This window comes from Mastomys coucha, unplaced genomic scaffold, assembly GCF_008632895.1.
Source record: "Mastomys coucha isolate ucsf_1 unplaced genomic scaffold, UCSF_Mcou_1 pScaffold16, whole genome shotgun sequence".
Classification (NCBI taxonomy): Eukaryota; Metazoa; Chordata; class Mammalia; order Rodentia; family Muridae; genus Mastomys; species Mastomys coucha.
Genome location: NW_022196898.1, coordinates 34888199 through 34903576, shown reverse-complemented (window position 1 = coordinate 34903576; position 15378 = coordinate 34888199). Strand labels below are relative to the sequence as shown.

General features: G+C 44.7%; 1 protein-coding gene across 2 annotated transcripts in view; it reads right to left on the bottom strand.

Annotated features, from left to right (window-relative positions):
- The window catches only part of Sh3d19 (SH3 domain containing 19), a 163887-nt gene extending 151714 nt beyond the window's left edge, over nt 1-12173 (bottom strand). For both annotated transcript variants that reach the window (XM_031374234.1, XM_031374235.1), the window contains exon 1: nt 11730-12173. In XM_031374234.1, the coding sequence (XP_031230094.1) occupies nt 11730-11841 (112 nt within the window). In that variant the 5' untranslated portion in view covers nt 11842-12173. The remainder of the gene's footprint in view (nt 1-11729) is intronic.
- Nucleotides 12174-15378: the final 3205 nt, after the last annotated feature.

Here is a 15378-nt window from a genome sequence, read left to right as displayed (position 1 = left end):
CACATTTTAAAACTAGCAACCACATGCCTTAGTCCAACAGAATCTACTCAGAGACCAAGAGACCCCATCCTCCACTCCAGTGGCAATACTCAACGGAGTAACACAAACCTACCCTGTAACTCCAGAGCTTTCTCCACTATATGACAAGTCCTCCTGAAGAAATGAACAGCAAAGGGTGTGCTCTCAGGATAAAATGGGATCATGGACACTGGTAGTGCTGTATCACTTTCAAGGGAATACTTAGAAACGGTGATATTTATTACAAAAAAAAAAATGAATCCTCTACCTTGTGTACAATGTACTCAACAGATGTTGGAGGGAGTTTAAAATTAACAACCTTCCAAATACCAAGACTCTGTGATTAACGTTACTTCTGGAAACAAACTTCTGTTGCGATGAAGGCAGCCATATTGAAAACGGGCAAACTCTAGACCCCCACCCAGTAGCTGCCCAGGTATTACGGTCTTCACTAGCAATGCTAACAATAACCTATGTAAAAGCATGGAGAGAGAAGTAGCACTTCCATGGCTTCTGGTTCATTTATGCTTAGTTAAGCTGACGCTAGGCAAATGCCAAAACCAGAAAAAAAAGTGTTTCCCTATTCCTGATTTGTTGAAAGGTAACCAGGTCTCCTCAACGCATGCAACTTATAAACACACCCATTATCATCAACCTCTGGAATTCCCAATCAAAAGAGATAACCAAAATGAGAAGAGGCACTCAGAAAACTGAAGCCATTTGTCCAAGGTCATTAAAATAAAGCAAAAATATTATATTAGATAATATGTAGATATTGATATGTATATAATATATAATATGCATATAATATTATATACATGTTTGGTTTTGGTTGGTTGGTTATGTGTATGGTAGGTGTGTGTGGTGTGTGTATCTATTTGCCTGCATTCATATCTATGCACCATTTGTCTGAGGAAACCAGAAGAGGGCATCAAATCCCCTGGGACTGGCATTACAGACCATGGTGAGCGGCCATGTATATACCAGGAACTAAACCCAGGTTGTCTAAAAAGCTGTCAGTAGCTGAGTCAACTCTCCAGCCCCAGGTCTAGGCAATCTTGTTTTTATTTTATATATTTAAAGATTTATCTATTTATTTATCTATTTATCTATTTATCTATTTATTTATTTATTTATTTATTTCGTGTATGTAAGTACACAGTAGCTGTCTTCAGATACACCAGAAGAGGGCATCAGATCTTGTTACGGGTGGTTGTGAGCCACCTTGTGGTTGCTGGGAACTGAACTCATGACCTCTGGAAGAGCAGTCAGTGCTCTTAACTCCTGAGCCATCTCTCCAGCACGGCAATCTTGTTTTAAGAAAGTACATTATAGTTTAGTGATACGAGGAGGCATGCAAAAAAAGGCTCAAGTTGGAGCCTGTCTTAGTTAGCGTTTGCATTGCTGTGAGGAGACAAGGCCCATCAAGATACAAAAACATCTACAGAGTTCCAGGCTACACAGAGAAAGCCTGTTTTGGGGGGGTTGGGGGGAGATATAAAAACACATTCCTCAGCTGTATTCATCTTGAGCCTACTTCCTTGTCCTTGCCCAATGTAAAATTCCTGCCAAATTCCTAGAAGGTGGCACCAAGAGCTCTCCACAACATTTAATTGGGGCTGGCTTACAGGTTCAGAGATTCAGTTCACTATTATCAAGGTGGGAAGCACTGCACTGTCCAGGCAGGCATGGCACAGGAGGAGCTAAGAGTTCTACACCTTCATCTGAAGGCTGCTAAAGGGAAGACAGGCTCCCATATGGTTAGGAAGAAGGTCTCACTGCCCACTCCCACAGTGACACCGTCTTAGGGTTTTATCACTATGAACAGACACCATGACAAAGACAACATTTAATTGGGGCTGGCTTACAAGTTCAGAGGTTCAGTCCATAGTCATGATGGCAAGAAGCATGGCAGCGTCCAGGCAAGCATGGCACTGGAGAAGGGGCTGAGAGTTCTATATCTTGATCCAAAGGCACTCAGGAGAAGACTGACTTCCAAGAAGTGAGGAGGAAGGTCCCAAAGCCCACCCCCACAGTGACACACTTCCTCCAACAAGGCCATACCTCCTGACAATGCCATTCCTTGGGCCAAGCATATTCAAATCACCACAGATCCTTTACCAGATATGAGCCACATCTGACTATGGTTATGGGCATAGGCTTTATCAAGACAGTTTCAGCTATTATTGTTGCTGTTTTCTTAAAGAAAGAAGGCAAACAAAGGTTCATATGGCAGGGACTCTATTATTAGGAACTGAGAGTCCATTCTGCTCTACCAAAGCCATTTTCTGCTCTTGGGGACCAGGGACAGCTACTGTGAGCTATCTTTATTTCTGGCCAACTACTGTTTGGATTCTCAGTATCCCCCAGGGGCCCATGTGTCTAAGGTTTGCTCTTCAGCCTGTGGCACTTTAGGAAAGTAGGGGAACTGATATGAGGTGAGCCTTAGTAAAATGAAGTTAGAACGTGCAAGGTATGATGCTTTCCCTTCTCTCTCTTTGCTTAGCTGCCATTAAGAGAGAGATTTCTTGTGCCAAGAACTACTGGCCATGAGGAATTACCTGGCATAGGTGCAAGGGCAATGGGACTAAGCAAGTACAGACCAAAGCCTATGAACCCATAAGTCAAATAAACCATTCCTCCTTTAGGTTGAGTGTCTTGGACATTTTGTCACAGTGATAGAAAGCTTACCAACTCATAGTAGGTGGGCAAAGATGAGGTGATGACGGAATAGGCCATTCTATGCAACTAAGTTAACCTCCTTAAGGTTTCATTTAAGCATGCAAGTGTTTTGCCTGCATCTATGTCTGCTCACCACATGTATGTCTGTACACTACATGTATGTCTGTGCACTACATGTATGCGGTGCTCATAGAAGCCAAAAGAGGACATCAGATTTCCTGGAACTAGTGTTGCAGACAGTTATTAGATACCACATGGGTGCTGAGAACTGAACCCAGGTCCTCTGGAAGAGCCGTCACTGCCTCTTAACTGCTGAGCCATCTCTCCAGGCTTGAATTAACCCCTAAAAGAACAAAACTCTCAGAAACCCTACTCCACACTTAACTTGTAACTAACTCATCAACAGGCTAGAAGCAGCTCCATAGGTAACAACGCTGCCATGCTCACCAATACAGGCGTTCCAGGCCCAAGGAAGGAGTGATGAATGAGTGCCCACAATGCACTCAGTTCTATTCTATCTCTATCTGTGTGACTTTCAGTGGATTATCTGCCCATAGCAGGTCTTGGGCCCCTCATTCACAAAATGAAGCAAAGAGTCACACCTACTTCATAGGATGCACAGCAGGGCTGAATGAGAAAAATATGTGTAAAACAAGTAGCAAGCTGCCTGGCACCTAGTGCACCATCAAACAGGAACTCATCTGATTCATCAGAGCCCAGTGTTTTTCCAAATCCTCCCCAGCTCTCTGACTTCCTCTCCGTTTCCAAAATTGGAAAGGAATGTCTATTAGTCATTGTACCTGTTGATAGAGCACTCTAGTGGAATGAGTTTTAGCTGTAGGGTCACCTCAGTCAGGTGTGCATGGCACATCTTTCCCGTACACAAAGACTTAGGGTGGAGGAACTGAGATTCTCCAGGACCGAAGAACATTCCATTCATCTGTAGAGCTGAAGATATTAAGATACCCAGGAAGTAGAAAACACTGGGAAAATGGGTCCAGGAATGATGTTTGGTTGGTAGAAAGCTTGACTAGCAAGCATGGAGCCCCTGAGTTAGAAATTTCCAGAATTTTGAAAACCAAGTGGCAGTTGGCCTGTAATCTCAGCAGTCAAGAGATGTTGGGAGAAAGATCATGAGCTCAAGGTCAATCTTGACTACATAGAAATTTTGAGGCCAGCCCAAAATACATGACACTGTCTAAAACAGAAAAAAAAAAAGAAAGAAAGAAAGAAAGAAAGAAAGAAAGGAAAAGAAAATAAATCAAAAGATGTCTTTTATGCAGAAGTTTTTTTTTTTCTTTATGTATGAAGATGCTTTGTGTCAAAAGAGGTTTGTCAGGGCATCTTACTCTGTTGGGGTGGCTTGAAGGGTGACGTCCTTTACTTCATATAGTATGGAAGTTGTGGGGAGCCAAGCTGAAGTATAGAAACCTGTCAGTCACTACCAATGCAGTAGGTAATATGGACTGTTACATCCCTGATACAGAATAAAGACGGCACATCACTCCTGTGGTCTCCCTAGTACCCAGCCTAACCTTTAGAAAAACAGCAAGGGCTACGGAGATGGCTTGGTGGGAAAGGATCTGAGTCTGATGCTCAGAATCACATAAAAAGCCAGAGGAGAGAGCGCACATCTGTAATCCTAGCACTCTTAAAGTAAGACAGAACAATTACCCAGAAGCTCATGGGCAAGCCACCCTGCCACACAGCCCAACAGCAGAGCCAAGAGACCCTGCCTCTGCTTCAAGGGGGATGGGGAGTGAGAACAAGCCCACTACAGCACATACACAGCTGCACATTCTCATGGGATAGATAGATAGATAGATAGATAGATAGATAGATAGATAGATAGATAGATAGGGGTTCTCAAATGTTATCCAATTTGGGACAAATCCCAATAGAGACACATTGTACAAAATATCCAACTGGTATTCCTCAAAAATATCAAAGGCATAAAAAGCAAGAAATATCCAAGGAGCTGCCACAGGCCACAAGAAGCCTAAAGAGGCGTGGCAAGCACATGCAAGATTACCAGTAGCTAGGTGGGGTCCTACGATACAGTAAGGACAGGAAGTAAACATTGAGGAAACACAAGTTGTTTGGGTCAGCAGCAGAGGACCTGCCTGCTCAGTGTCTACCCCAGCACTATTTCTTTACCTACAACACAAACCCTTAAAGCAAAAGGCCCAGGAAGATGCTGTAAACTGCCAGGGTTACAAAGCTAATTGAGACTAGATGCAAAACTGGAATTAGGATTGAGAACGGAATGCGAATGTTCTCCCCAGAATTTGATAGGTTGACAATGCTACAGAAGTACAGGGGGTCAAAGAGGAGAAGCCAATGGAGGAAAGGAACACCCTGTCAGAAACAGTTTGTGTGAGTCCAGCGATTACAGGCTGTCACGCCCGCAATGCCAGCACTTTAGAGACTGGTGCAGGAGAATCACAAGCCTGAGGCCAGTGTGGGCTACACAGCAAGGCCCTGTGCTCTTTAATCTATCCCTAAAGGTCATGGGAATGGCTATTTTCTCTGTAATGGTATATTATGATATCCTGACACACTGCCAGACAGGTTACAAACAGTTACAAAGTTAGTAGTGTTTAGTTTAACTAGATATTCTGTTGCTTTTGTTTAAATGTCTGTAAAAGATTTGGTGCTTCCCCCATTCAGTTCCCAACACCCACACAGTAGCTTATTACAGTCCATAACTCCATGTTCAGGAGACGGGATACCCTCTCTGGGCTCTGCAGGCACCAGGCATGTGCATGGTTCACATATACACATGAAGGCAAACAGTTATAAACAGTGTGTATGTGTGTTGGTGTATGTGTGGGGGGTGTTGGCGAAGTGGGATAAAAGTGCAGTTTTCATGTGTATTGGGAAATGTGAAAATAAAATTGTCAGCTTTTAACTTTAAAATAAATTTTAAAAAGAAGAGAACTCCAAAGAAAGCAAAGATAGTGTGAGACTGAGGTGTTTCCCTAGCACACTTCAAGGCCCGGATTGAGGAGAGAAAGAGAAAGTAAACTGTCAACTTCTGATTGTCTGAAATTAAGTCACAAGAGCAAACTTTTCATTTGTGACAATGATGAAAACTAAACATCACTCCTGGGCAGTGTTAACATAATCTATACAGGGGCAGGAGACATGGCTCTGCAGTTAAGAGCTCTTGGAGCTCTTGCAGAGGGCCAGGATTTTATTCCGGGCATCTTCATCAGGGACCACCATCGTCTGGAACTCCAGACCCTCTTCTGACCAACATGCAGGCAAAACACCCACACACAAATAACAACAACAACAATAATCGTCATCATCATCTGATGGCTTACAGAATGCCAAGGTAGAGAACCAGTCTCAGTCTCTGGGAGTCTGGTAGGACCAAGGGCAGGGTGCATTTCCCAGCAACTACATCTGATTGCTGAGTGGTGACACTGTGTTCTTGTTTCTTCTGCTGAAACAAAACTCACAACCAGTCTCCAGATGGAACAAAAGTTCAGATTTAACTGTGTATCAGATACTTTGGCAGTAGCAAAGAACAGACAGAAAGTAAACATTAATAACTATAAATATTTACAACATGTCTAGCTGTATTCTAGGAGTATTCTAATAAATATTCAGGGAAAAATATTCTCAGGATTTATTGCAGGGATAGCATTTATTCACCAGGAAGAGGAAGTGGACACAATTATAAAAGAAAACTGTGCATAGTCATCTATATTAAAATGAAAAGCATTGACATCAAAGAGACCACAAAGAAAACAATAATGAAATAGATAAGCTTCAGAGTAGAAAATATCTGCAATGCATGTAACTTACAGAAGTTTAGATAAGCCGGGCAGTGGTGGCGCACGCCTTTAATCCCAGCACTTGGGAGGCAGAGGCAGGTGGATTTCTGAGTTCGAGGCCAGCCTGGTCTACAGAGTGAGTTCCAGGATAGCCAGGGCTATACAGAGAAACCCTATCTTGAACCTCCCCCCCCCCAAAAAAAATAATAATTAAATGAATTTTGTCTTTGGACTACAAGAGAATTTCCAATAGTCTTTGAGTCAGCCCTAAACAGGACCTCAGTCAGTCATTCTGACCCGTGTGTCCCTCCTTGAGCAGCAATCTCCACACTCTCTCAAGAAGCTAACTCCCAGCAGTAAACATTTCAGCCAAGATTTAACTTAAAAAAGAAAAAAAAACACTTACCATAAGACTATGTACATTTGATTTTCTCTTTAATAAGCATGAATATCTCATATATATTAAAGGATTGTTTTAAAATAGAAATTATTTATGATTTCTTATCAGTTACTCTTTTTACAGGCCTATACAGCTAGAGGTATATGAAAATTGTTCTAGTCCAAAAGGGGTGTCAAATGAAAACATATTGAACAAGAACTATTCTATACCATGGGGATGAAAACCCACAGCGACCAATCTTACCGGGCTGACCGCCATACAAAGTGACACTCTGAGGTAAGCACTTTTATTAGTCAACTTTTCCTTTTCCTCCCTCTTCCTCCAAGGTCCAAGTTGTACAACCTTAGCTTTACAGAGGATGATTCTATACCCGGATGCACCTGACACTTCCGGGTTTCCTGGGATAGGGAACTTTCCATTTTAAAAAGGGAAGGCGGTCTCAGGAAGCCAGGAAAGAACTGGTCACTCCAGCTCTCCCTTCCCCTGGCCTCCAGATGATCCACTTCACCGGCACCAACCAGTGTAACACAGGGACGCCAACACACCAGACTTAGTAATGCGGGTGGATGAAGAACTGTTGGCCCATGACAAAAAAGTCAAGAATAGAGAATGGCATTGACTGTCTAGGCTGGCCCACATAAATCAACCATGGAATCCCTTAAGCTGCCAAGAAACCCAGAATGAAATGTAAGCTCATGTGCTTGTCAGTGGATCTCTCCGCGTTTATCTTAGTGTTTTGCAAAATGATCTTTTCCAAAAGACCCTTCTGAAGGAGCCAGAAGCATCTGCCTATCTGGGAGCAGAGTAAGAATATTCTCAGATCTCAGCCTGTGAGATGGCTCAGTGGGCAAAGGTGACCAATGGCCTGAGCCAAATCTCATCCCTGGGACCCACATGGTGGAGGGAGAGAAGACCCCAGCAAGTTGTCCTCGGGTGCAAATACAAAATAAACAAGTTGTGATTTCTTTTAAAAAGGAGTATTTTCAGACCTTATCCCCAAACCAGTGGGGGTCAGAGATTTGTACACCCCCCTGTAAGGCAATTCTGGCACATAAAGGACAAGTCTGAGAATAGCATGATTCACATAGCCACATCTTGTCTGCCCTGCTTAAGAGTGACATTTAATGGATCAGTAAGATGCTTCAAGAGTTCAGATGGGTCTGGGTTTTACATTTTAACTTTTCAAGTGAGGCAATCAGGATTTTGTATCACACTATCAACAGTGAATCTCACACGGTACCATGTTCACACCGCAACATCCACTAGCATCAATGCATGGAAGGAACTCAGGCAGTGGTAGTCCTCTCTGCTCCCCTGGCTGCTCGTAAATTAGTGTCAATTTCCAAATGGCTTTCTCTTCCTCCTCCTCCTCCTTTTCAACCTTTTGTTGTCTCTCTTGTAATCCCCCTACCCCCCCACTCCTGCTATGTTATAACTTTTTCTACATGGTTCTCTTAATCACTTAGAGCAAAATAGAAACACAAAGAAGTAATGGGTGAGGGAGGGGGCTGAAAGAGAATTGTTTTTAAAAAAGAAAACTTGATCAAAATATGAGGAAAAGCTGGGCAGTGGTGGTGCACGCCTTTAATCCCAGCACTTGGGAGGCAGAGGCAGGCGGATTTCTGAGTTCGAGGCCAGCCTGGTCTACAGAGTGAGTTCCAGGACAGCCAAGGCTACACAGAGAAACCCTGTCTCGAAAAAAACAAACAAACAAACAAACAAAAAAAAACAAAAAAAAAATGAGGAAAAAGTTCATTTGGTGCTCTTGGTAATATCTTTGGTAATATCTAAATAAACAACAACAACAAAACCCAACAACAACAAACCAGGGCTGGAAAGACCTTATGTTGGGTATAGGTTAAGGTCCTGGGTTCTATCTCTATCATGATGCCCCCTGCCCCAAGCAAAAGCCTGAGAAAACTTATAGATGCATTTTATGAAGAGGTAAGAACTGAAATCAATTACCTCCTCTCCTATGTGTTAAGATGAAATGAGGAGAGATGGCTCAGCCGTTAAAGGCTAGGCTCACAACCAAAAATATAAGAGTTCCCAGCACCCACGGGTGTCTCTCTAGTCACCTTTTATCTCCTAAATTTCGGGGTAGTAGTGGCGCATGCCTTTAATCCCAGAGGCAGATTGGGAGGCAGATTTCTGAGTTCAAGGCCCTCCTGATCTACAGAGTGAGTTCCAAGACAGCCAGGGCTACACAGAGAAATCCTGTCTCGAAAACCCTCCCCACCCCTCAAAAAAAGATGAAATGATTACTAAAATCACGTTTATTTTCGAAGGATGCCCTGTACCTGTTGGCTACAAAACAAAAGAAAACATGACGTTTAAAAAAAAAGCATGACTTTAAAAAAAAAAAAGCCGGTGTCCTACTCCTGTAATCCAGCTCTTAGGGGGATGAGGCACACCAGGTTACAGAGCAAGACCTTGAGAAAAAGAATACACTCTGGATGATTCTACTGAAGCCAAGGTACAAACTTCAACAACGTGGCATAGGAATGTGTATGTGTATAGTAAATTGTAAAGACAAAACAGGAAACAGTCTCAAAAACAGTTTTTAAAAAAGTAAGTGGGAAAGCACTTGCCTAGTATACACAATGGCCTGAGTTTAGTCCCTAGAAATACACACACACTCACTCTCAGGAAAAGTTTTTAATGGTTAACTATCCGGAGAGAAGGGACAATGTGGGGGAGGGGAGATAGAGCATGATGTAATTCCAAGGAACTCATATATTCTTTTTCTTACTCAGACATAATAAGTTAGAAGAGCCTTCACTTTATAATTTATTGTATGTATATTATAAAAATAGATACACTTACACAACCACATGTAATTTAGCAGGTCGAGAAAGTTCATTGGCTGTTTCAAGTCTACAAGCCCCAGGGTTCTGTCTTGTATCAGGTCATATGAGATTAAAGAGAAGGAGAGCCTTTAAGGTGAGGGAGGAAGAAGGAAACACCTGAGAACAGGCGCAGCGATCTACTATAAGGAAGAAGCAGAGGGACTCCGGGGCATTAGGCCTCTGAGTGAGCTCACACTCTCTCTTCTGGAAAGAGGACACGGGACAAGTACTGCAGTTAATGCCCAAGCTTGGTAAGGAATGCAAAGTGTTTGGAAAACATGTTAATACATTTGGCGGGAGGGAAGCACCACTTAGAAGGCATGTCGACTATTAAATAATTTATCCCCAAGACAATAAAACCTAAAATGACAAGTCTGACCCTCTGACACATATCACGGAATTGCTGACCCCTCACCCCTTCATGAAGGGAGAAAACACTGATTCATGAAAGCTGAAAACACCGATTTCTGGATGCAGAAACTACACACTACCACGTCTTGGCAAACTATTATCACAGAAGCTAGACTAGGCCTTGGCAGCCTTCAGACACTATGGAACTAGTAAAAAGTTACAAAAGTAGCATTTGTGCTGGCCTTGGGAAAAAACACACTGAAGAAAGGCTGGCCCTGTATCTGGGTCATATTTAGTTTAAATTCCAACACAGCTCTCTCCATGGGGCAGTCCTTCGTAAGAGTGAGACTTTCCTCTGAAAGGTACCAAGAATCCGAGTCCACACTTTTAAACTCTGTAAGCAACCAAGGCACGACTTTGCAAACTTTTTCGTGGTACCCAATTATTTCAACAGTTACGTGTTGTTTCAGTTAGGTTTACACTGAACAAAAACTATGATTATTACCACTTGGTGTTCATGGTAACAGTCAAGTGTCTTACTCTTTAAAAAAAGGCCCAGTAGCAGGCATAGAAATTCCAGAATGTCTACTCGGAGTATCCTGTTCGTTACCAACTTTTCTTCCTTTCTTTCTTTCTTCCTTTCTTTCTTTCTTTTTTCTTTTTGTGCTTTTATCCCATTTTATGCCCAATTCCACAGACCCCACTTTCCCCTGGTGGTCACACAGAAGAGCATCTCCATGTTCACTTTCTTATTAGGCTCCAGCCTGGTGGATGGATTTCCCTTGAATCTTCCCAATTCCCTCACCTCTTTATGCATCCTTTAGGTTAATTCTTCCCTCCAGCTTCAGATAACTGTGGTTAACCAGCTGGCCCAATAATTTCCTCTCCATTATAGTTACATTGAAAAGCCACCCCAGGAAAAGGGAAGGAGTGTGGATCTACATTTAATTTTACACTTATGCACTAAGCTATTTGATTCATGCTTCGTTGGTGTGTCCCAAAACAAGATCCTAAAGGTAACAAACTATAGGCCCCCAAATGACCTGAATCCAAATGAATTCCCTACTCCAATATTACACTGGGCACTCCCTGTATACAACAGGGAGGGTAGTTGCAACAAATTAACTCTCAAGCAGAAAATCAGTGCTGTGGGGGAGGGAAGGAAGGGACTAGAGGTCCGAAGTTCACCCGCTGCTGAAACAAGACTTGATTCAGTATGGGCACGTGGTCTGATCAGGTTGAGGTGGCCCAGGCGAAACCAAAGGGAGGGATCCTGGTCCACAGAGAGAGACAGACGTAGGGAGTTCTCCATGGCCTCTGACTCACCCACAGATAAGTAATCATCCAGCCACAAGTTCCAAGCCAGCCGCCTTGGCTTTAGTTTGCACGGAAATTTTGGAGTTTCGGCTTCGGGGCCACTAACAGGTAAAGAGACCATTCTGAATTCTCTCGGGAAAAGGAGGCTCAGGATGGAAAGGCCACCGTCCCGCCCTCTCGCCTCCACGAGTTAAAGGTGTCAGTCCCCTCCAGGCAGCATCGAGAGCTGTCGCCGCGCTGGGCAGGGCATGAGTGGACGCGGAGGGCCGGGTTCTAGATGCTCCCAACCCCCGTGCGCCCCTGGTCCCCGCGTCCCCCGCGTCTCACCTGCAGCCGAATGGCCCGGGAGCGCGCGGCTCCGGGCGCGGCGCGGGCCCCCAAGCTCGCGGCGTTCTCGCAGCTCTTCCTCCTCGTCCTCCCGCCGCCGGCCCTCAGCCATGGGCGAGGCGCCGCCGCGCAGCCCGGGGACGGCGGGCGAGCTGCGGGCAGCGGGTGTCCCTCGCCAGCGCGCTCGGCGGGGAAAGGACGGCTCCACCTGCAGCGCACGGAGCTGGGGCGCGGGCCGGGCCGAGCTCCCCGCCTTCTGGGCACGCACCAGCGGCCTGCAGCTCCTCGGCAGCTCGCTTCCCGTCCGGTTCCCTTCCCCGCCCCACAGAGGTCCAGCCTGGGATCGGGCGGGCTCCCGACCGGCCTCGCCTCCTCGGGGAGGGGTTTCGAGCTGCTGAGGCCGCCCTCCAGCCGCACAAACTGGAAACACCCCCACAACCCAAACAGACGTGCACAAAATAAATAAAGGGGTTGAGGAGTTGAGAGAGACAAGGAGGCTTGGCCTCTTCCTGCCCTTTCACAATATTCCAGAGTCAACAGGAAACCCATTTGCTTGACACTTAAACAAAAGGGGGAGGAACCGGTTTCTAGGCGAGTCTTGGAGAGATGCACAAGCTGGGAGAGGCTGAACTTCACTTGGAGCACACCACCTAGAGTTGAGTCTAGACTCTAAGAGATCTCTGTCTCTGTCTCTCCTCTATCTCTCTCTGTTTCTGTCTCTGCCTGTCTGTCTCTGTCTGTCTCTGTCTCTGTGTCTCTGTCTCTGTCTGTCTCTTTGTCTGTCTCTCTCTCTCTCTCTCTCTCTCTCTCTCTCTCTCTCTCTCTCTCTCTCTCTCTTCTTCCCTCCCTCCCCTCCTCTCAGATGTGGCTAAATTTGACCTCAAACTCCTGATCATTCTGGCTCCTAAGTGGTGGAATTACAGTAGTATGCTACCATATCGGGCCCATACCCTGTATATCGCCCCTTAAAAAGTACCTCACTAGGGAATAGGTTTTTTGATATTGTTGTTTTCCTTTTTTGGTAGTGAAAGTACTCTATGATACATGTCATAAATTAGTTCAAAGGCTCAGAGTGTGCAACAGCAAGGATGAGCCTCCATGTACGCTATGAACTTTTTGCCGATAAAGATGCGCCTGGAGTAGGAGTAAGTTTATTAGTTGTAACAAATGTGCCCCGATATGGAGGATGATGGTGAGGAGGTAAGCTATGCATAAGGGGATGGGGGAGAGCATCTGTACGTTCATTTCAGTTTTACTGAGAACATACTACTGGTCTTAACAGTAAAGTCTAGTTTCTTTTAAATGCTAGATAGGACTTGGGCTTGGGGTTGGGGAAGGGGGAGGGGCAGAACAGTTCCCCAGTTTGGGTGAGGCTTATCTCTGGTACTGTAAAAAAAATAAAGACATAAACAAACGAATAAAGCCTCCCAGTATTCAGCTGATTGAGGGTTAGGAAAAGGCCACCATCCCTAGAAGTCCAGGAAGAAAATGTGTTAAAGGAGTTCCATACCCGATTATTTGTAGAGAGGTGATTTGGTAGGAGAGCTAGCTCTGAAGTCAGAGGCTGTAATTTGAGGCACTTAACTGTGGGACCTACCCCCTGCACACTGCTCCAAAGCTGGAAAGAGCAATGTAACAAAAGTCATTGTATGTATCTATAACACACATCTAAGGTTCCGTAGGTACACATATGTAATTTCACACAGAGGGGCAGATTCTGGAATGTCACAAAAAAAGATGCTGAAACAGCAGGCAAGAATGCTCCCTTAGGAAAGGGCTGTGTGGGATGCCCAGGCCTTTATCTGCAGCCTCTGGCTTTCTTTCTGAGAGCTTGTGAGAGCCCCCAGTGTTCGCCGTGCTGGAAGAAGAAAGGAAGAGAGGGGTCACTGGAGGCAGAAACGCTGCCGCTATTACTTTACCTCTTCAGTGGTGATGGTGGCTGCTTGAGAAAACTATTTCTGTTTTTAGGCAGATAAGAACAAAATTCAATTTTAAGAAATTGAGGTCAGATCCACAAGGTAAAACACTACTGGCATAAGCAGTTAAATAAGTGGACTCTTGGATACCTCAAAATTAAACGAGGAGATAGAATTCTGAACTCGAAGGGTTGCCCTAAGTGTTTGAGGTCATTTTCTGTGGAAGTGTGTCTATCACTGATCTTCAGGAATGAGGACTAATTTGGAGGTGCCTCTCAGACAGCAGCATGCCTATTGGGGTCAACCTGCTATTACCCAGAACCTTAATTTGGGACTCCCTGAAAACTGTCCTGGATCGACCATGCAACCAGAGTTGGGAGATCCACATCCTTTTGGGGTTGGTTGCATGCTTACACTCACGTTAGGCTAACATGATCCCTAACTACTGTGTGCCAAGAACCACCCCACATGATCCCTTGAGGAGACTCCAGCAGTTACTGTCAGGAAGTATTGTAGTGCTTTTCATATGTATTCTTGCCATTTTAAATGAGCAATCTTTGTCCTCCAATAAAAGAGACAGATGACTGTGGAAGGCTGTCCTCAAAGCTTTCAGCTACCACTGCATTTTGATCAGAGCAGCAGGATCACCCACAAGCAACCCTCAGATTGGGCCTTGTATTAGCTCCATAGCTAGAGTCACAGAACGTATGGAATGTCTCTCTAGATTGAGGGAATTTACTGTGATGACTTACAGTCTGTAGTCCAACTAACCCAACAATGGGCAGCAGTGAATGGGAAGGCCAGGGATCTAGTAGTTGCTCAGCCCCTCGAGGCTAGTTGGTTCAGCTGGCCTTCGGTAGAAGTAGGTTCTAACAGATGTAATGGCAAGTAAACACAAGGAGGTGAAGAAGAGCGACTCTTCCTTCTTCCAATGTCCTTATGTAGGTTTACAGCAGAAGGTGTGGCCCAGATTAAAGATGTGTAACCACCACGCCTGGGATTTGGGACTTGTTTTGTCCCAGGCTGACCTTGAATTCAGAGATCTCCTTGCACTAGTCTCCTGAGATTCAAGGCCTGTACTACCTTTTGTTTGTTTGTTTGTTTTCAAGACAAGTTTCTCTGCGTAGCCCCTGGCCATCCTATGTAGACCAGGCTGGCCTACAACTCAGAAATCCGCCTGCCTCTGCCTCCCAAGTGCTGGGATTAAAGGCATGCACCACTATTGCCTAGCTGGCCTATACTACCTTGCCTGGGCCTAAACTTTTCATGGCCACTATGCCTTAAGATCTCCATGCCAAGATCCAAGTCAGAAACTTGTATCTTCTAGCCACAAGATTTGGATCACAGGTGAGCCCTTCAATTCTGGATCGTAGTTCATTCCAGATATAGTCAAGTTGACAACCAGGAATAGCTATTACAGGTCTGTTGGTGTTCTGTCATAGGAAGGAATTGAGTGGGTCATTATACTCTCACCTGAGCCTCCAGTCACTCATGCCTATGCCCCAGTGATATGTAATCCTGCCACAGCTGCACATGGTCTTAGGAGGTTATGTCATTTACAGGAAGTAGAAATTGATCAAAAGGGGGGAAAGGACTCCATCAACACAGCTGCCAGAAGTTGTCATGCACGATGGAGTTAGACTTTCTGGTGATGCTGTTTGTTGGGGACACCTGTAAGTCAACCTGGCCTGTGCTCCTATACATAAGCACAATAAACTGATTGGCTCTTTAAC